At 36.5% G+C, this 23079-nt stretch overlaps 1 protein-coding gene across 1 annotated transcript in view; it reads right to left on the bottom strand.

Moving 5' to 3' along the window:
- LOC143253786 (uncharacterized) overlaps nt 1-19353 on the bottom strand; it is a 33985-nt gene extending 14632 nt beyond the window's left edge. The window contains exons 1-2 of the mRNA XM_076508157.1: nt 18539-19353; nt 10310-10468 (exon numbers count right to left, since the gene is read on the bottom strand). Of these exons, the coding sequence (XP_076364272.1) occupies nt 10310-10385 (76 nt within the window). The 5' untranslated portion in view covers nt 10386-10468; nt 18539-19353. The remainder of the gene's footprint in view (nt 1-10309; nt 10469-18538) is intronic.
- Between the last annotated feature and the right edge of the window lie 3726 nt (nt 19354-23079).

Below are 23079 nucleotides of genomic sequence, written 5' to 3'. Positions count from 1 at the left end.
AGCAGTAATTAGTGTCTGGACGTGTCTACTGAACGGCCTGATGAAGGTTATTATCTAACACCAAACAGTAATTAGTGTCTCGACGTGTCTAGTGAACGGCCTGATGAAGGTTATTATCTAACACCAAACAGTAATTAGTGTCTCGACGTGTCTAGTGAACGGCCTGATGAAGGTTATTATCTAACACCAAGCAGTAATTAGTGTCTCGATGTGTCTAGTGAATGGCCTGATGACGGTTATTATCTAACACCAAACAGTAATTAGTGTCTCGATGTGTCTAGTGAACGGTCTGATGAAGGTTATTATCTAACACCAAGCAGTAATTAGTGTCTCGACGTGTCTAGTGAACGGCCTGATGAAGGTTATTATCTAACACCAAACAGTAATTAGTGTCTCGACGTGTCTAGTGAACGGCCTGATGAAGGTTATTATCTAACACCAAGCAGTAATTAGTGTCTCGATGTGTCTAGTGAATGGCCTGATGACGGTTATTATCTAACACCAAACAGTAATTAGTGTCTCGATGTGTCTAGTGAACGGTCTGATGAAGGTTATTATCTAACACCAAGCAGTAATTAGTGTCTCGACGTGTCTAGTGAACGGCCTGATGAAGGTTATTATCTAACACCAAGTAGTAATTAGTGTCTCGATGTGTCTAGTGAATGGCCTGATGAAGGTTATTAGTTAACACAAAGCAGTAATTAGTGTCTGCACGTGTCTAGTGAACGGCCTGATGAAGGTTATTATCTAACACCAAACAGTAATTAGTGTCTCGACGTGTCTACTGAACGGCCTGATGAAGGTTATTATCTAACACCAAACAGTAATTAGTGTCTGGACGTGTCTAATGAACGGCCTGATGACGGTTATTATCTAACACCAAGCAGTAATTATTGTCTGGACGTGTCTAGTGAACGGCCTGATGACGGTTATTATCTAACACCAAACAGTAATTAGTGTCTGGACGTGTCTAGTGAACGGCCTGATGACGGTTATTATCTAACACCAAGCAGTAATTAGTGTCTCGACGTGTCTAGTGAATGGCCTGATGAAGGTTATTATCTAACACCAAACAGTAATTAGTGTCTCGACGTGTCTAGTGAACGGCCTGATGACGGTTATTATCTAACACCAAGCAGTAATTAGTGTCTGGACGTGTCTAGTGAACGGCCTGATGAAGGTTATTATCTAACACCAAGCAGTAATTAGTGTCTGGACGTGTCTAGTGAACGGCCTGCTGACGGTTATCTAACACCAAGCAGTAATTATTGTCTGGACGTGTCTAGTGAACGGCCTGATGAAGGTTATTATCTAACACCAAACAGTAATTAGTGTCTCAACGTGTCTAGTGAATGGCCTGATGACGGTTATTATCTAACACCAAACAGTAATTAGTGTCTCGACGTGTCTAGTGAATGGCCTGATGACGGTTATTATCTAACATCAAGCAGTAATTAGTGTCTCGACGTGTCTAGTGAACGGCCTGATGACGGTTATTATCTAACACCAAGCAGTAATTAGTGTCTCGACGTGTCTAGTGAACGGCCTGATGACGGTTATTATCTAACACCAAGCAGTAATTAGTGTCTCGACGTGTCTAGTGAATGGCCTGATGAAGGTTATTATTTAACACAAAGCAGTAATTAGTGTCTGCACGTGTCTAGTGAACGGCCTGATGAAGGTTATTATCTAACACCAAACAGTAATTAGTGTCTCGACGTGTCTAGTGAACGGCCTGATGACGGTTATTATCTAACACCAAACAGTAATTAGTGTCTGGACGTGTCTAGTGAACGGCCTGATGACGGTTATTATCTAACACCAAGCAGTAATTAGTGTCTCGACGTGTCTAGTGAATGGCCTGATGAAGGTTATTATCTAACACCAAACAGTAATTAGTGTCTCGACGTGTCTAGTGAACGGCCTGATGACGGTTATTATCTAACACCAAGCAGTAATTAGTGTCTGGACGTGTCTAGTGAACGGCCTGATGAAGGTTATTATCTAACACCAAGCAGTAATTAGTGTCTGGACGTGTCTAGTGAACGGCCTGCTGACGGTTATCTAACACCAAGCAGTAATTATTGTCTGGACGTGTCTAGTGAACGGCCTGATGAAGGTTATTATCTAACACCAAACAGTAATTAGTGTCTCGACGTGTCTAGTGAATGGCCTGATGACGGTTATTATCTAACACCAAGCAGTAATTAGTGTCTCGACGTGTCTAGTGAATGGCCTGATGACGGTTATTATCTAACATCAAGCAGTAATTAGTGTCTCGACGTGTCTAGTGAACGGCCTGATGACGGTTATTATCTAACACCAAGCAGTAATTAGTGTCTCGACGTGTCTAGTGAACGGCCTGATGACGGTTATTATCTAACACCAAGCAGTAATTAGTGTCTCGATGTGTCTAGTGAATGGCCTGATGAAGGTTATTATTTAACACAAAGCAGTAATTAGTGTCTGCACGTGTCTAGTGAACGGCCTGATGAAGGTTATTATCTAACACCAAACAGTAATTAGTGTCTCGACGTGTCTAGTGAACGGCCTGATGAAGGTTATTATCTAACACCAAACAGTAATTAGTGTCTCGACGTGTCTAGTGAACGGCCTGATGAAGGTTATTATCTAACACCAAAGCAGTAATTAGTGTCTCGACGTGTCTAGTGAACGGCCTGATGAAGGTTATTATCTAACACCAAGCAGTAATTAGTGTCTCGACGTGTCTAGTGAACGGCCTGATGAAGGTTATTATCTAACACCAAACAGTAATTAGTGTCTGGACGTGTCTAGTGAACGGCCTGATGACGGTTATTATCTAACACCAAACAGTAATTAGTGTCTCGACGTATCTAGTGAACGGCCTGATGACGGTTATTATCTAACACCAAACAGTAATTAGTGTCTTGATGTGTCTAGTGAATGGCCTGATGACGGTTATTATCTAACACCAAGCAGTAATTAGTGTTTCGATGTGTCTGGTGAATGGCCTGATGACGGTTATTATCTAACATCAAGCAGTAATTAGTGTCTGGACGTGTCTAGTGAACGGCCTGATGAAGGTTATTATCTAACACCAAGCAGTAATTAGTGTCTCGACGTGTCTAGTGAATGGCCTGATGACGGTTATTATCTAACACCAAGCAGTAATTAGTGTCTCGATGTGTCTAGTGAATGGCCTGATGACGGTTATTATCTAACACCAAGCAGTAATTAGTGTCTGGACGTGTCTAGTGAACGGTCTGATGAAGGTTATTAACCTTCTGACATATTCCTGATACATACAAGTCACTGTTATGCCTACTTTCCGTTAACTGCACAAACATTTCCATGTATCCCTAATGATGAAGTGGATTTGTAACTTACCCGCTAAATCTAAGATTAACGGTAATGTCGGATATCGATTTGAAGTGTAAAGTTAGCTATTGATGCTTTCAATTCTAAAACTATATCACTTCCTCGTGACCTCAACTTACTACCTTGACCAGATATAACCTCAAGGTGACGTCATATGTTATCCTATCCAATCACATTTAACCTTTTCCGATCATACCAGATCCTAATGTGACGTAGTTTCTACTTTAGCTAATCATAATGAAGGTTGCTGTGACGTCACTTGTTATTTTATTCCGAGTGAATCTTTTCTACATATGATGACGTTTCAAGAAAAGATATTAAAACACTAGATGAGTCATTTAGTGTTATATCCTCGAAGATCAGTGTCCAAAATGATATAGGGTTTAATTTTCAAATAATTCTGTCCTATTAGAGATTGTTTGTTTTCAATGCAACACACTGGGATACCTGCGCCGAATATGCTACGAAGCATCGAACATTGAATTTTAACGTTAAATTGTAATGTGATTTATACCTATTCAGATAACAACCAGTATGGTTGAATTACAGATGTAAGTTTAAAGGTTTTAAAAAACCTCCACTGGGGGTAAGCTGTTTCTTTATGAGAGATCTAGGAACTTTAGAGAAATCCAGCCATAATAAAAGTCTAAACCTCAAAACAACAACAAATAAAACAATTTTACCCATACAAATGTTAAAAAAAAGTGTTACAAGATCTAGAAAATGGAACAAGTAACGTGGTTATAATTAACTAATAAGCTCCTTCATTGGGCAACCCAAAGCCACAAGAAAAGGGACTATGTGCATAGCCGTCCCCCTAATTTTCAATAGATAAACTAGAGGGAAGGTCTAGCTGGTCAATATCTACCTCCTCAGCTCTTGGACTTTTCTTTTCTTACCACTGTATCCAATATTGGGGTTTGATAGCCATTCTTGTGCCGCACGCAGAGCCCCCAAAGTACAAGGAGTGTTTCTGCAACCACCCCGCAAATCGAGAACTCTTGGATTTATTGTTCGAGCAAGCTAAGCCCTAAGGTCACGCCCGATCTATTGAGCTGTACTCAAAGGCACTGTTTCCACAAACAAGTGACCGTACAAATTAATGTGAAAATTTCCCACTGGAACGATTAAAAAAAAAAAAAAAAGGCTTCTCAGATGCAAACTTTTATAACCCGTTGATCCTGTTTAACAAGAAAGATCAGAGTGAGCCACGTAGTAAAAAAACAAGTCAGCCCCGTATCCTTACGCCCACCCACGCCATGTCTATTTCCCAAGCACATCTTGTGTTTGTGTGTAACGTCCTTACAAACCACGGATCTCAGAGTACACATAAATCGTCCTGGGCAGTCATATTAGTTGCTGTTGCCGCCGCAAGGTGTGTGGGTTGGTTTGAGGGGTGGGAGAGAACATGGAGTTAAGTATTTATTTACTGGAGTTTATTTGTTCGCCTCCATAAAGTGTCTCCACTCAAACTCAGACGTCATTAAAGAGAAGCTTTAACTTAGAAAAATAAAAGTTCTTAAAATCTTTAGCTGTGGTCTTTTAACAACTTTGACTCTTGAAGCCATCTGAACAAAACAGAAAATGTTACAGTGTACGTATCGCATGCAACTTGAAACCTCATTAAAGACTTTGTTTAAGATTAGCGAATTTTGGCCACTTTTTTTCAGCGCAAAATTAAGTAAGTTGAATGTCAATGCTCTGTTTGCTGTGAGGATGGAACCATGGATTTTAGTGTTAAAAATCAACATCAATCTTACAGCTGAGTCACTGTTGGACATTTCTACCACATAATTTTCTTTATTTTTATACCTATGCTTAGAAAAAACTTAAGACAATATTAATAGCTAGTCATTTCTGAATTATGAATAAATAGAAAAATACATCTACTTATTATTACATGACTGACTGGACTGACAAATATATATAAGCTATATATTTTTTAGTCATATACGAAGGACAGTTAACATTACGAGGTCTGTCTCTGTCACAAAATGAGGCCGGCATAGCCAGGTGGTTAGGACGCTCGACTCATAATCTGAGGAAAGCGGGTTCGAATTACCGTCACATCAAACATGCTCGCCATTTTAGCTTTGGGGGTGTTATTATGATACGGCCAGTCCCACTATTCGTAAGTGAAAGAGTAGACCAAGAGTTAGCGGTGGGTGGTGATGACTAGCTGCCTTCCTTCTAGTCTTACTCTGCTAAATTAAAGACGGCTAGCGCAAATAGCCCTTGTGTAGCTTTGTGCGAAATTCAAAACCAGACTTCTAGGAACACGAAATACAACATTGAAGTTGGATAGCGACATGTGTTAGGGGTGGAAGACAGAACATATGCTAAGCTATATCTCTTTTTATTTTGTTATAATGCCCATTTAATAGATGTTATTTCCTCATCTTCTATTTTTATCAAATACAACTTTTTTCCTTTCTCCAACAGCTACCCTTCCATATCCCTTTCAAATACATCATTTCCCATCCTAAAACTACCTCATCTTTAACCCTTGCAAATGGAACATACCATCCATTATAACTCGATTTCTCTCTCGGTCTCCTGGAAACTACCACTCTTAATATAACTCTTATAAACTGTCCTCCTTTATTAATTCCTTACAATTAAAACATTTTATCCATTTGTGTACGAGAACTGACCTTCACGGTGTGTACTTTAAAAACATTCACTGTGAGTACTCTAAAACTAATACTCCATATCTGTGTATTACAACAAACATTCACCGTGTGTACTTTAAAACTAATACGTCATATCTGTGTACTACAACAAACATTCACTGTGTGTACTTTAATATATATGGCAATGTGACCACAACGTATTTCTGAATGAAAATTAAAGGTTCGAAAGATGGAAAACGGAATTCGTCGTTGCTAAAATAAAATGTCTTGAGGTTTTTAAGTTTCAGTAAAATTTAAAATACTGCACTGTAGATCTGGAACAGTGAAACTTTAATTCTCAACCGTCTACAAAAGAGAAAACATTTTTAAAAGAAACACATGTTAACTTAAGTGGACACGCACAATATGTATTCTAACCATTTCTTCAAACTTGTTTATCTACTTACGCATGTAAATATATTCACATTACTTTCACAGATTGTGCATTCAACCATACCCAAAACCGGTCTTGAAACACCAGCTAACATTCAACTAGGGAAACATTAATGTTTTCTCTTCTTCCACATCACAAACTGTGGTGTGTAATTCCCGTGGCGGAAACTAGAATCATGAAAACAGACAGTCGTTAAATGTTTATATTAAAACAATCACCTGAAACTAAGAGCGATTTAGCAGGATAAGGAATTGTGATTTTCAAATTGGATTGGTTAAAAACGCAAGAAAAATTTCCATGCGCAACGGCTGGATAAAATGTCAAACGTCCAATAATCTTTCGCTCATTAAAAAAAAGGACAATAAGAAAGGGCAAAGTCCATAACAAAAAGGCAAATTACATGATTAAAATGCGAAAGTCCGTAATAAAAAAGGGAAAAGGCCACAACAAAAAAGGAAGCCTTTAATAAAAAACCCTCGGTGGACTCAGCAGATAGTCCGATGTGGTTCTGCTGTAAGAAATCAAACTATAATGAACAAGAAAAATCCGTAACTAAAAAACGAAAGTCAGTTATAATAACAAAGAAAAAGGGCTATAATAAAAATAAAAAATCCGTACTAAAAACAATGGAAAAAGTCCATCCACAAGTTACTGAAGTTTAAAGGTCGAGTATATTTCACAAAAGTTTCTACTGTGTGAATTAACTGTTAATTTAGATTTCAGCACTCTAAACATAAACCTTCTATTATAACCCTTTATAAACATGCACGAATTACTTAAAAATATATATATCGATATTTCATTAATGTTTGTTTTTGCACAGAAATAAAAATGTCATACTTGAACAACCACTAAGTTTTAAAACGATTATAGTCTATTACTAATATTTATTGTCAAGCCCAAAGATGGGCTATCTGTGCTGAGCCCAACACGAATATTAACAAGCACCGAGTCACATGGTCCAACTAGAATAAATACATAAAAAGAGAAAAAAAAAAAGACATTTAATCTGAAAATTAAACTAAGTGTTAAAATACGACAACGGAGTTACTTCACAGATTAGCATATTTCTATGAGAAAACCCGACTGAAATAATTTATCAAAAACAGACTCATAGCTATACGTATTTACCTTTTGCAAGCTTGAAGCAAAATGATCGATTTCCAGAAATATATTCTGTTCAGTATAAACTACATTGTTAAAAAAAAAAACAAAATATGTTATACCAATATATATGAGCTTTAACTGATAAAGTCTGTAATGTTTCTCAAAATATGTAGATAAACTTTCCATGGCGCACATTTTAATAAATTCCAATAATTAATATCAAGGTTCTTACAAGCTATATCTTTATAAACTCTAAAGATTCTGCAAATGAAACGTTAAAAAGTTTTAAATATATATAACACGTGCATGTCTAACACTTAAAGATTATTAATAACACGTGCATGTCTAACACTTAAAGATTATTAATAACACGTGCATGTCTAACACTTAAAGATTATTTAATACAAAGCCCTTTACAACAAGAACTAAAACAATTTCCAGGTGAGAAAAGCAACCTTAATATTTTTCTTGTGTCTTCAACCTCGCTACGTTTGTGCCAACGAAACGACAGTAGAAAAGTGTAGGTTTTCATACCGGTCTGTTAGTATCTTTGATGACGTGTTCGCATATCCAGTTCTGCCCCATTTTTGAACTGTAGAAGTTACTATGCAATAATGAGTTTTATAAGTCCCAGCGTAACTTTAATCTTTATATCAAACTTCGTGTCCTTATTTTAAACGAAATCACACTGTCCTGTCTGATGACTGAACACATTAATATGTGACCAAAGGTTAAAACATATTAGAATTACTAATAATTCAACGCAAGAGAGAAAAAAAAGACAAATTTTGTTGGATTTATTTGCTCATTTTTCGCCGGAAGTTACACAAAGGTTATCCGTCATTACTTTTTAAGTGATGGACTAGAGAGGGAAATCGGATAGTCAACAGCGTGGGACGCAAGAACAGCGGTAAATCTACGGATTTAGAATGCTAAAATCAGGAGTTCGATTCCTCTCGGTTGGCACAACAGATAGCTCGATGGGGCTTTGCTATAAGAAAATACACACGCACTAGTCAACAGCTCCAACCGTCAAGTATTGGGCTATTATTATTATTATTATTATCAGAATGAAGTGTGGTAATCTACTATCATTATGTGGTTGCTCCATTGGCTAAGCGGTAAGAATGGAGGTTTATCATGCTAATAACAGGGTTTCGATACCAATGGTGAGCACACTACTGATAACCCACCATGTAACTTTATGCTTAACAACTGTTTTAACCTTTTTTTTGTTTTGGTAACGGGAACCAAACCATGGAACCTCAGGTCCAAAATACAGCACGCCTACTTTCTACAGACGTGTTGCTAGAATATTAATGATACAATAAAATGAAAATGGTTAATCCTACAATACATTTCAATTACTCTAATCATTACGCACTCTTAAAAAACACACACAAGAGAATCTTCAAAAGCCGTGGTACTTGAAATTCTGTTGGGCAGGATTAAAGTACATCGGTCCTTGTTTTTCCTTTTTTTGTCGTTATATTTTTGTTCGCCAGCAATATCAAGTGTGAAGCGCGCGTACACCCGATTCGATTTCATTCCTCATCAGGATCTCTCTACTAGCCTACCCTCAAATTTAAATTCTTTCAGGAAAGATTAGAGTAAATTAATCTACGAGGCCATGGGCGTGGTCAAATATATCAATCCAAAGCGTTTGACCTCCTAAGTCCAAAACTGTAATTACATTTCAAATCGGTCAAGAGATGATGGAGGTACGAGTTAAAGGTTCGTACTTTAAAAAATAAAAAAACTCAGAGTCATTCAATGAGCCGTGATGCTGCGACTGAAAAGGAACATTTTACTCAGTACTCCATTAAATAGGCACACTATTATTTACTCAAGTCAGCATTCACTTCAATGACAACATATACACTGTATGAAGATTTTTTTAATATAAAAACTAAAACTACAACAGATTTATTACTTAAAAAATAAAGGTTGGAAGGTTTTAATGTTGATGAGAAAGGGGTTACCAGAACGTTCTTTAGAAGACCACAGTCAAAGGTTCTTACGTCTGGAGCCAAAATTTTCCTTTTAGGGCGATAATGAATCGTTACAAACACCCTTTCTTATTCCTTCTTCTTTGTGTATGTGTGTGCGCGCGCGCGCATTAAAACTTGTACGTTCTTAAGATGACAAAAGCTATGTCATCTAAATAATTTACTATTAATAGAACGTTAATAGTTTACTGTACACTCAGAAAAGTATCCGCGACGGGAGCGACATTTATTTTATTTACAGATCATTTGTCTCTAGTGTGTGTTCAGAAAGCAAAGCCACATCGGGCTATCTGCTAAGTCCACCGAGAGTTATTGAACCCCTGATTTTAGCGTTGTAAATCTGTAGACTTACCGCTGGACCAGTGGGTGCTGCATTTGTCTTTAGTGTATGTTCAGAAAGCAAAGCCACATCGGGATATCTGCTAAGTCCATCGAGAGTAATCGAACCCCTGATTTTAGCGTTGTAAATCTGTAAACTTACCGCTGGACCAGTGGGTGCTGCATTTGTCTTTAGTAAGAAAGCAGGAAGGGGACGGGAATAAGATAAAGAGGTTTAGGATCCACTTGGAGCTTACTAAAGAAACCAGAAAATTACCGTGATGATCAGAGGTCGGAAAATATTCATTACAAACAAACCAACACAAGCCGCTTTACTGCTTAGATTCACAACGGATTCAATCATTTATATGTAATGCTATACGTCATGAGTTAAAACACCTTTGCAACGCCGACCTGAAAGATAGGACGTAAACAAATTAAACTCTTACCTGCGCTTTGTTGCTCTGTCTGTTTTTTGAACGGTCGTGTCCACAGACGTGCTCTACACAGCTGAGAAAACATCATTCACTAGAGGGCGCTTAACCAACAAATGTAGTTCGTGCATTCATCGACGGGATTCGAGTGAACGGTTGCAACATCTACATGCCCTGTAATAATCCGAAAATTACCGAATTTTTATCACAGAAAACTAGGGTTTGATAAAGATAAATAGAGAGTTGCACAACATTGACACTCACTATGTCAACGGTAAAATCTATTTTACCGGGTCACGAGTTAAAGATATAGGTTCACAAGACAGTGTCAAACGTGAAAGTACAATGAAAATTTACATTAACCACAGCAACGTGGTCAAAGGTTCACGATGACTGTCAAAGGAGAAAAGGAACTAGGAATTCAGTGACGGGTTTAAACTGACCATGAGAGAGATAAAAGAACTAGGTCAAAGATTTACATTACTCACGTCACGAATTATTACATAGTCGATATATTACACTCTTCTTGTCACGAGTGTCAGGTTTATGTAGGAAGAGTTAACGGTCCTTACATCATGAGTTGTAGGTGTCTTATAGATTATGAATTGTGATAATGTATGATGTTGTGTGTGTGTCCGGTTTGCTGTTTTTACATTAACTCACTTCACCCTAAATTTTTGGCTTTTATAATAATATCGTTTTTACCTATTTTCAAAACTTGGAACAAATCCCGATAAAAATGTATGAATTAAAGAAACAAAACGGATACTTTAAACACTTGATTTCTTAACAGGGTCTGTTAAATTATCAAGAGCAATGTACACGAAACATGTGGTTCTCCTTATTTATATTATGATTAAAAACAGTGGGTGGAATCGGTTCAACTGTTTAAAAAGTTTACACTGACCGGGTGAAGGGTCAAAAGTAACATTAACGATCACATTTATTTGAAACCTTCACACTGAGCGTGTCGAAAGTAAAATAAAATGTCTGTGATACCGATTACATACAAATTTTACGTCACATTTGCATCGTAAGGTTTATATATCTTGGCGACAGAAAAGTTTGAACGGTTAAAACTTCACTTCTGCGTTCTCTCTCGCTACGATAATTTTTTTTTTTCTTCGAGCTCATTTCAACAGTTTAGGTTAATGATACAAACACTACAGTCCCGCATTAACAGAAACTTCTTAAGAAGTGATTTCTAAAAGGTTGGGTCGTAATCTCATCACACAAACACTTCTGTTGTACGGTATGGAAAGCATGCCATTAGCTTAGGCCTAAGCACGAATGAGACGCTTAGTAACCATTAAGTGCTGGAGTGGGAGTCAAAATGCGCATGCCTCGACCTGGTACAGAGCGACTTTCAACATCGCATTTGATGTCCGAATTATCGACTTTTTTATGTTATAATGCTGGTTTCGCAGTAGTTTATATTAAAGTACACGAATTACCAGATGCAACAGAGATAGATACTCAAAAACTTTAGACCTGCATTTGGGAGGTCACAGAGGTTCTGTAAATGTATATGGCAAACTGTGCAATGGAGAAAAGCAATTTTATCCGTCACATAAACATCAAGTTTATTCAGGCCAACTAACATTTCACAAACATACCTTTAGTACAAAAACTTTAGAAATACATCTAATTTGTGTATGTGTGTGCATGCATAGTACTGTTGACTAACAGATTAACACACTTTTATGAAGACAAACTTCATAAGCTCTGAACGAACTGACCTATCAGCGCAAAACTAATCTAAATCAAAATGACCGTAGCTGGTGTTAATATGAATTCTGGTGACTCTGCAGACCAGCGCTCGAATTGAAGGGGATACATGTTATTCAACAAAACATCAATTTCATCCCCCTGGTTTATAAAATCACACCCGAAAGCATGTACTGAGAATAGGGTTTCACTGACCCACTTAGTCCAAAGAGACAGGTATGCACAACTTATATTCTTAGTGGTCCTCACTGCGACAAATATTATCTCCATCAATCACTGATAAGATTGTTTTCTACTGTTGTAAGGTATACTTCTGATGCTGTATGTCGGTAAAGGATGGCTTGAAAATTCTAAAAGATGACGTCAAAAATCTAGTAAATTCAAGGGCTATCCAAAGACGAGTAAGTCAATCAACCACAGTATTTTTACTCGATGTTTATATATTCAGACAGCGATTAATTAGTGTTTTGTTTTCAGTGAAATATTTGGATCAGCGTTAGTTATCGCATATATTTAATTGCTCGATCGATTAGTCGTGAAACTGTACAAGATTATTTTAACTTTAGTAAAATACCTTTAAAGAGATATTTACATTTGAGTAACATCTGTAAATTTAGGCCAAAAATAAGTTACAACAGCGTAAAAGCGAGGGTATTCTGTTAAAACCTAGAGAAGAAATAAAAGTATTTTGTTGTTGTTACGTGTACTAGACTTCGAATGACTTTCATGAAACAATTGAAAAGAAACCGCCGCACGAAAGAACACGTTATAACAGTATTTCAAAATGTAACATTTTAAACTGAATGCAGAGTGAAAGAACCTAAATGAGATATTTACAAATCAGGTAATGTTAATTCATTGGATGGTACGTATACCACTACTCTTTGAGAAAAAAAACGTGATGATGACCAGAAATAAGGCTTAAAGAAACATTAACACTTCAGTAAACTGTACAACATATTGGCTACAGGCTTAACATCCAGATCAATGGGCCTATAAATGCTAGATATAGACCCCCTTCCTAATTTACAGCTGCTGACTGATTGCTCCCTATAGAATGGGACTACTTTCAATCAAGTAGCAAAATCGACTTTCACATTTATAACACCTCCACAGCTTCATATCTTGGACTTTTGTTCCGTTACCTACTCGGCCACACCTGGTCTTCGATGGTGGTTTTTACATTTTGGTTATAGGTTTACCATATATGTGGTGATAAAAGACGATTCCTGTTTCAGAACTATGGACTAAAAGCAGTTTATTAAAAATAATTGAAAACCAGAGGCATCTTTAAAATCTTAACAGTAATTTAAAAGTAATTTATAAAAATATAAGAAAAAGGTTTTTATGACTTTACGAAAACATCACGAAGCGAAAGTGACTAATATCTTAAAATTTTTCATTAAAGAGCAGCTCACAGAAACACAAAGGCTGTCCCACCCTGAAATCTGTGTAAACCGCGTAAGAGAAACTGGTCTTACCACCTTAGTTGCAAGTAATTCGGTTGTTGATTTTTAAAATTAAGAAACGGTGTTACTGAAAGTTTTCTAACCATTACGTGCTGTTAAAAAAAACACATAAAAACAAACACAATGAAAGTTGACATTTCTAACAACTGTAATTTTGTCATCAACTACAAATTTGTATAATTTTCAACCTTCCCGCCTATATTTTATTTACATATTAAACCGCATGTTAACAATGCGAGAACCATGGCTTAACGTTTTAGCAGTCTTACTAGGTGAGTCCATTAAGCCTAACCACAGATGAATGTTATTTTCTTTTATAAATTGCCTTTAATATGCGTTTTAAAAGTAAGGCTTTCACGTGGGTGTAACATCATGAGGAGAAAAAATACACTAATAAACTTACATCATTATTTTCTTTATTCCCAACCTCCCAGATTCTTTAAAGATTTTTTGCTAGATAAAGACCGTGTCTACAAGAAGGTTTTAAGTACAGGTTTAGCTTCTTCGGATTATCTAAGGTAGCATTACGGAAAAATAAGATGGACAGTTTCAGCAAAGAGAAACTGTAATCTCGCCACTGAGACGTTTAGTATAACCATGGACAACTTAACTGTTGTTCTTATATTTTTAAAAATTAAAATTAAATTACATCGCCTACTACATTTTAATATAGTCATTTAAGTGTAACGTAACGGCCATCATGAAAAATTATTCTAATATAAATATGTATATATACTTTTTTAAATAGAATATAAATGAAATCACTCGACACTTATCGTGCTTTTTTAAATACAGAATAACCATAGGAAAGAATTATTCTTTTTTAACTACTGACTTGTATTTAAATTCAAACAGAAATTCGTGTAAGTAAACCTGTATACCTTTTACTGGCCTGGCATGGCCAAGCGCGTAAGGCATGCGACTCGTAATCCGAGGGTCGCGGGTTCGCGCCCGCGTCGCGCTAAACATGCTCGCCCTCCGAGCCGTTGGGGGCGTATAATGTGACGGTCAATCCCACTATTCGTTGGTAAAAGAGTAGCCCAAGAGTTGGCGGTGGGTGGTGATGACTAGCTGCCTTCCCTCTAGTCTTACACTGTTAAATTAGGGACGGCTAGCACAGATAGCCCTCGAGTAGCTTTCTGCGAAATTCCAAAACAAACAAACAAAAATACTTTTTACTGTATGGTTTACGCGTTACATATGACCACAGAATAGTACACTCAATTGTAATGTTTACATTGTGACCAAAATCAATTAATTAATGTCATTAAAAAGCACAAAAAACTAGTAAATAGAAGAGGCGTAACTTTCAATGATTATGATTAATGAATCATATATGGAGAAAGAAGGGCTAAATAAGTGCAGTGTAAAGGTTTCACGAAAGTTTGTTTAAGAGTAAAATTACTTACATTTATTGGAAACTGTAACTTCTGGATTAAACTTTTACGTTATTGGTATTTATTTTTATATATAAACTGCTATAACTGATAAGATATTATAAATAAATTAACGTAGCGCCCGTCACAAATTATGCGGCGAGTACAACCACCCCCATCTCATAGTATACTCTAGCCTCACATTTCATAGCAAAATCATGCTTGACCAACAAATAAGCAAAAAAGTACAGTCGAGACAGTCAAACGTTGGTGAATGTATTTGTGAGCCAATCAAAATTAAGATCACTCATGATATGAATTCGCAGTGTTCATAGAATAATTATTGGTAAAAATCAGTTATGTTAAGAACTTCTATCGTACAGAAAAGTTAATACGTTTTAGCAACACTAAGTTCCAACACTGCCTTTTATGTCATGTCGCTTAGCAACAAATGTATAACCTAATATTGTTGGTAACCTATGTACTAAAAGTATAAACTAAAATGTACAGACAACCAAAGTGGAAAAATATTTATTAATTTATAGTATCCATTAAATAAAGATGTTTGTTTTATATTAAAGAACGTTGATGATACAACATAAAATAGCTTTATTCAGAAATGATTTAAATTTAAAATTAAATCGATATATTTACTTTAATGATAAATTTTATGTAACCACCTCAAGGCTAGGTCTTTATTTCGGACTTACTATACCAATATTTACTACAAAAGTTTAACGGCATCCCCTCACAAAGCAAACAAATGTGTGTGTGTAAATATATGTATATATTCGATATTTTTACACAAAATGTCATGTAAAATTTCTCTAGTCCATGAATAAAAATCATTTTAATATTAAAAAATCACCATGAAAATCTGCATTCCAGTTAATCGTGAATGCTGAGAGAATATACTTTTCTTACGATATTTCTACCAGTTGGTTACAAACATGCAGCATACACTTGAATTTATTATATCTTACGAACTACATGTCCCTGAGGAACACATTTTCACCAAAGGCAAATAGAAAAACCGTAAATGTTAGTCATTGGCGTTTGGATATGGTTCAGCGTTTTAAAAACTATCTCACAAAGTGAACGGTATGCATTTTGCCACTCTCAATCACCGTTTAAGGCCTATCCTTAAAAAAAAATCAAGTTGCCTCTGTTATGTTCGTTTGTCTTGTTTTTGAAATTTTCGCAAAGCTACATGAGGGCTATCTGTGCTAGCCGTCCCTATGTTAGCAGTGTAAGTCTAGAGGAAAGGCAACTAGTTATCGCCACCCACCGCCAACCCTTGAGTTATTCTTTTACCAACGAATAGTGGAACTGATCGTAATTTAATAAGGTCCCCACGACTGAAAGAGTGAACATGTGTGGTGTGACGATGATTCGAATCCGCGACCCTCATATTACTAATCGAGGGCCCTAACCACTTGGCCATGCCGGGCCACACGTGTTATAATTGTTTTGTTTGTTTGTTTTTGAATTTCGCACAAAGCTACTCGAGGGCTATCTGTGCTAGCCGTCCCTAATTTAGCAGTGTAAGACTAGAGGGAAGGCAGCTTGTCATCACCACCCACCGCCAACTCTTGGGCTACTCTTTTACCAACGAATAGTGGGATTGACCGTAACATTATAACGCTGGGAGGGCGAGCATGTTTGGCGCGACGGGGATGCGAACCCGCTTTCCTCAGATTACGAGTCGCACGCCTTAACACGCTTGGCCATGCCAGGCCTACGTGTTATGAACAATGTTCACATGCCCTCACAGTATCCTGCATAATAACAAGCAGTTGATTCAAATCACAAATCTCGTAGTAGATAGAAAGATAAATAAAGTCAGTCCTAGCCTGCGATTAAAAAAATATAAGATTCCGTATAACAATGAGATGAGATATCTTTGTGTTGCGTTCAAAGCTTCCACAAAGAAAACCAATGACGAGTATAATTCTAACGGTTATGACAAGACGAAAAATCTGTAATATAAATAAATAGTTTTGTTCTTGAAAACTAGAGACGTCAATCTCTCGTAGGTTGGACGTGATCTAGTGACGCTACAAGAGCGAGCCGTAAAATCTCAAACACATAATAAAGCCTTCCGCTGGTACAGCGGTAATCCTACGGATTTACAACGCTAAAATCAGGAGTTTGATTTCCCTGGGTGAACTCAGCAGATAGCTCAACACACATGAAATGAAACCAAATCACAAAGCGAAGAAGAAGAAAAAATTGTTATCTGTATCTAACCAAGTTTGTTTTAATTCGATTTTTTCAGCTTTAATTTTATCCTTTAAAATGTCGTTTCAGTTGCTAACCGTTAGATAAAATAATGTTATACAAAAAATGTATTTAACAACGTTATTAACCTGAATATCAATTACTATTTTAACCCATGTCGGTACAGGCGTCACAGAGCCGCTAAAGTGGGCTTGCTTTTGTCAACATAAAAACATTGTATTTATACTAGAAAGACCAATCCACGTTAATCTACAAAACCACCAGGATAGAATATTTCTAAGTAAAATGGTATTTATGATAAAGGAAGAGAGTATAAACTGCATCACATAGGATGGACACTTAACATAGAATCAACTTCTTAGGAATGATATACTGATCATATTGAATTATAAATAATAAAACAATATGTTTCTACGTAAATACATTTATTCACGATGACAAACCTTTGCAGTTAATTTTTTGGTAAATGAAACCTATTCTTGAGTACATTATATGCAATTTCAGGCATTGTATGACTTAAAACAGTACTAATAATAACCCCTTCTAATACATAAGCAGACAAGGTCGTCAGGTTCATTGCTTCCTATTACATACACTACAAGCGTTTGTTTAACTTTAGCTCCTATAAATCTTGTATTTACCTGCTATAGCCTATAGGGATAGTCGTAGGGTTTCTTTTCGTAAAGTCTCATCTAGACTGGTTGAAATATTAAAAAATAGTAGGCCCGCGCAAAATCCCTAGATTTGAGGTTGTGTTTGTTTGTTTAACTCTTATCCCTTATCAAAATAAGAGTGCAAAGCTAAAATCAATATACTGTGATCTATAGAAATACGTTAAATTCTTTATTTCTTCCAAGTATCATTTGTAGTGATAGAAATGTAAGGAAACTGCGATGAAGAAACACAGTTTTCCAAAGTACAAATTATAATTCCGTAAAATCAGAACAGTGGCCTAAATTAACTCAATAAACATTGAAATCTCGTGACACTGTAGGTGTATTGAATCTAGGCATATCCCCTCCCAAAATTTCAAGACAATTGATTTAGAATTAAAAGAATGGAGCACAATTATGACTGTTTAAAAGAAGAAAGAAACAAAGGAAATATGATACGTCTCCTTAAGTATAGGAGGTTGAAGACGTAATTAATTGTACGTCATTTAAATTAAACCAAACTCAAAAAAATATATTCAGTTACTTTACTTCGAATATTTACTGGCAGAATTCGTTTTCTTTATTTAAGTTTCGGGACTTTTTAAAATAGTTTTGCTTTATGTACAACAATAGAAGTGCCACCAGATGTCAGATGCGCGCGCATTATTTCTTAGTTCTTTTCTTCCTAACCCTAATTATTTTGCTTTTTTAATTTTTAATCTTCTGCAAAATATTTAATCATTTCTTGCTTTTTTTGCATATTTTAATATATCTTACCTAAAAATGAAACAGCATGTTACCAGAACACTTCTGTTGTTGTTATCAGTATTCTAACGTTCTGTCTGATGACTGGTTCGACCTAATATTCAAGCCGAGAGTAAGTCTACGTCGTCCAGGGCCGTGGCTGAACAGAAGCTGGTAAGATAGTGTTAGACGAAATATACGATGAAGGAGCCAGCTGTTTCCAGATTTTGGAAAGGCAATTAACCTATTCTTGGAGTCACGGTTTCCCCCTTAGTATTCGATGTTCAATATCATTAGTGCGGTTATCGTTCCGGTTAAGCATTAAGTTAACGTTTCTCAAAACAATAGAGAAGAGTATTATAAGAGACGTATTTTCTGTACCTGGTTTGAGAAACCTGCGGTCTTGAAATTCACACCAATGTTATACTGCTTTTTTCTGCACAACTGTTGCTTCCTATAAAATAAAAATATTGCAATCCCCCTTTTTTAACGTCCTGTCGCACATTCACTGAAATGGTTATATTTACGTTTTATGAAACACACATTGTCAGTCCGTAGATTCTTACGTTGTAGAAGTAAATACAATTATATAAAGAATAACGAAACTATCAAGTTTTGTAATGGCTTTCTTGGGCTTTCGTCCCGTTCCCAATACAATCAAGTTCCAACTCACTCACATTCTACCTTCCCGCAGCCGACACTGTTAGGCTAGGTTTTTATAAGCCCTGTCTGTCTACACTTAGTCTACTCGGTTGCCTTGTACGCGCGGTACAAACAAGCAGCTGGCTCCGCGAGGTCGTCTGTCTCTGTCTGCGGGAAAACGTCTGATACATACCGGTACATGCGGGCAGTGTCCTCCCAACCACGTCACACTAGACCCAACCTGCTCGGGTCGCGTGCGCACTGAAGGATGGAAAACAATACCTGGGTAGGAGGGTGTAATTAAATGCCTATAAATTTATCCTTAACATTTGGCAATGATTTATTACCATCTTTTGCAGAATCAACACGTTTAATAGTTTCTTAAAATGTGCATTCACGTGCAAGTTATTATCAATGCTTAAATACAACTATTGGAGTTCATTTCTTCATGTACGAGTTAACGTTTTTTATTTCGTTTTTCATGGCCTTCTTCGGACAAGTAGGCAGATAAAACTTCTTAAAGAAAATCGCATCGAGGCAGTTCGACTCTTAACAATACTATAAAACTATAAAACGGCATCACACCAGGTTTCCGGTAAGTATTGTAGGACAGACACCAAAAGTGTACTCTTTCACTAAGATGGCAAACTTTACTGTAACTTGGAGTATGTTTAACCTTCACACCGAGCAATGACTTAGCTTAGTGTGATAATAACCAAGACAACCAGTATTCTGGATTACCCATTGGTTATATTCTTTTTGTCAGTCTTACGTGTTTGTTTTTTTCGACGATTTTGTTTTTCTCCGTTACTTTACACGCGAAAAATTTAGTACACAATTTATTCCTCACAATGGCTGCTTATAAAAACAACATGTGGAAAGAATGTTTTGATTAAAAGACATAAAGCTACAGAGAGAAAAATGTTAACCCTAAACCGAAATACAAAGTAGGTATGTTTAGGCACGTATGACCTGAATGCTCTCTCAGGTATTGCTTGAAATCAAATCTAAGTTAACGCACAGTATAAACAACAGTTAAAATTAACTCTCTGAAATCATATCCACCAGTCCAATACACGCTACATCCGTAATATTTTATATATCAAAACAGCGCCTCATGGTGTTAGAACACATTATTGTGAGAAAATAAATAAAACTGCATTAATTTAAATAATTGTATTATTATATTCACTATCTCCAATGCTAATTACCCCAACGACTATAGTTCCTGTTAGACCTGTTTCTAAAACTCACTAACCACGATATGAATTTATAATTTATTAATTAAAAACGAAATAAGATAAAAACATTCTTCTCATAGTATAGAACTTACAAATAACATTCAAACACACTCAGCTCAGTTCTTGTCCTATTCAAATTGTATATACAAATTAGATGTCTACAACTGGATATCTCTGCTTCCCTCTGCTCAGAATTTGTTTCATAAAATATTTCTATTTTTAACTATATGTAACTATTTTCCATCAAATGACTTTATCCCACATAATGGGGCCCGGCATGGCCAAGTGGTTAAGACACTCGACTCGTAATCCGAGGGTCGCGGGTTCGAATCCCCATCACACCAAATATGCTCGCCCTTTCAACCGTGGAGGTGTTATAACTAGACGGTCAATCTCACTATTCGTTGGTAGAAGAGTAGCCCAAGAGTTGGCGGTGGGTGGTATGACTAGCTGCCTCCCCTCTAGTCTTACACTGATAAATTAGGGACGGCTAGCGCAGATAGCCCTCGTGTAGCTTTGCGCGAAATTAAAACCAAACTAAACTCACATAATGGCACGTGCACTGTTGAGAGCATGCTCAGTCGGTAGTGGATCATTAGTTTTTCATTTGTTGATATCCTTTTCTCATTCTTTGAAATTCAAGTTTAAACAACTAAAAGTTTCTGTTTACTTAAATTAAAAAACGAACATAATAAATCCGGTATACATATATATAGTATTTTTATTGAGACAGATTGAACATAAGGTGTACAGGTTCTTATATGTATATACTTTTACCCTATAAGATCTTGCTACGTAGCATTTCGATATCTGTAGTGGTGATCACTAACTGCCTTCCCCCTAGACTTTCACTGCTAAATTAGGGACGGCTAGCGCAGATTGTCCTTGTGTAGCACTGCGCGAAATTCAAAACAAACAACCAAGCTAAAACAGGGATAATTTCTGCTCAAAACTGACCCGAGAAAATTCTGGACACACCTTAAACGACTCACCAACGACAATTCAGCCGCAAAAACATATCCTGCATTTGAACACGATAATACAGTAGCACGCACAAGTAAAGAAAAAGCCGAAGTTTTCAAAGCTAAACTACAAAATACATTTAAAACTCATTCTGATCCAGATATGAATGTATATTTCTACAACAAAGTCACAAACTGTATACTAAACAATAAAGAACAATTTGAACCAATTTTTCCCAACAATTGTATCTGAGACAAACACAAGACACATCATAAACTATGAAGACACGATCCTAACGAATGAAATATCCATACATGAACTTCTTGAATGAAGCAGTGAAAAACACAAAAACCAATATCTCCGGGTGAAGATGAGATACAAGCCATCCTCCTGAAAAAAAAAAAGCATTTTTTAACTTATCCCTATCCTCATGATACGTACCAGTTTCTTGGAAGCTTGCTAATATATTAATGTTCCATAAGGAAGGAAAGCCACCAAATAAACCTAATAGCTACCGACCAATCAGCCTGACCAGCTGTGTAGGTAAAATTCTTGAGGGAATAATCAGTAACAGACTCTCCACATAACATCAAAATTACCTGAAGAACAAAATGGATTCAGAAAATTCAGACAAACAACTGACCAGTTAGTCAGATTAACTGAAGAAATAATAGATAGCTTTAACAAAAAACAATGCACTGTCGTCTGCTTTTTTGACGTTGAGAAAGCATTCGACACTGTATGGCACAATGGTCTACGGTTCCGTTGAATGAAATGAGACTACCGCGTGGAATTATTCGCTGGTTATCTAACTTTTTGGAAGATATAAAATGTAGAGGGAACCTTTTCTGAGTACTTTACTCCAGAAGCTGGTGTCCCTCAGGGAGGGGTGGTTAGCCCTATACTCTTCATTATGTATGTAAACAACTTGCCATTGAAGGATCTATCCCAATCATGGATTCTCCTCACAGTTCGCTGATGACGTGGCAGTCTGGAAAAGTGCCACAACACCAACAATAGTAGTCACAAACATACAGGGTGTTCGGAAAGTCACTGTGCAGTTTTGTAATCATATTTTATTCAGTCTATTTCAAGCCAGCAACTGATAGCGATGTTTAGAAACAAAATAAGAAGGATCCAGGTTTGTATTGATGCCAACGGGGGTCACTTTCAACATTGTTTATAATTGTCATTCATATTTACCTCCTGTATTCTATATTGAAACATGTCTGTTAATAAATATATAAGTGCACAGTGACTTTCCGAACACCCTGTACAATCTCAACCAAAGAGAATAAGCAAATATTGTCAAAAATACAAAATAAAAATAAATACAGCAAAAACACAACTTGTCGTCTTTACAAAGCTAACAAAATACAAAATAAAACTACAGCCTGAAATATATATGAATGGGAGCACTACTTCAGACTGCCACATCGGTAAAATTTCTAGGTCTAACCTATGAGTCAAAATAAACATGGATTAACCATGTAAATGAATTTAAAAGTAAAGTCTGGCAAAGAACCAACTATGCTAGGAGTCTAACTGGCAAGAATAGTGGAGTATCAACAGACAACATACTAAAAATGTACAAAACATACATTAGACCAGTAATCGACTATGCAGCTCCAGTATGGATAACTGTAAGTGACCAAACAACTACAACCAAGCTACAAACAATCCAAAACACACTCCTCACAACAGTATACACAGTTCCCGGAGCGCCAT

The sequence above is a fragment of the Tachypleus tridentatus genome, chromosome 6 (genome assembly GCF_004210375.1).
Source record: "Tachypleus tridentatus isolate NWPU-2018 chromosome 6, ASM421037v1, whole genome shotgun sequence".
Classification (NCBI taxonomy): Eukaryota; Metazoa; Arthropoda; class Merostomata; order Xiphosura; family Limulidae; genus Tachypleus; species Tachypleus tridentatus.
The sequence above is the reverse complement of the archived record's forward strand: the minus strand, read 5'-3'. Positions and strand labels throughout refer to the sequence as shown.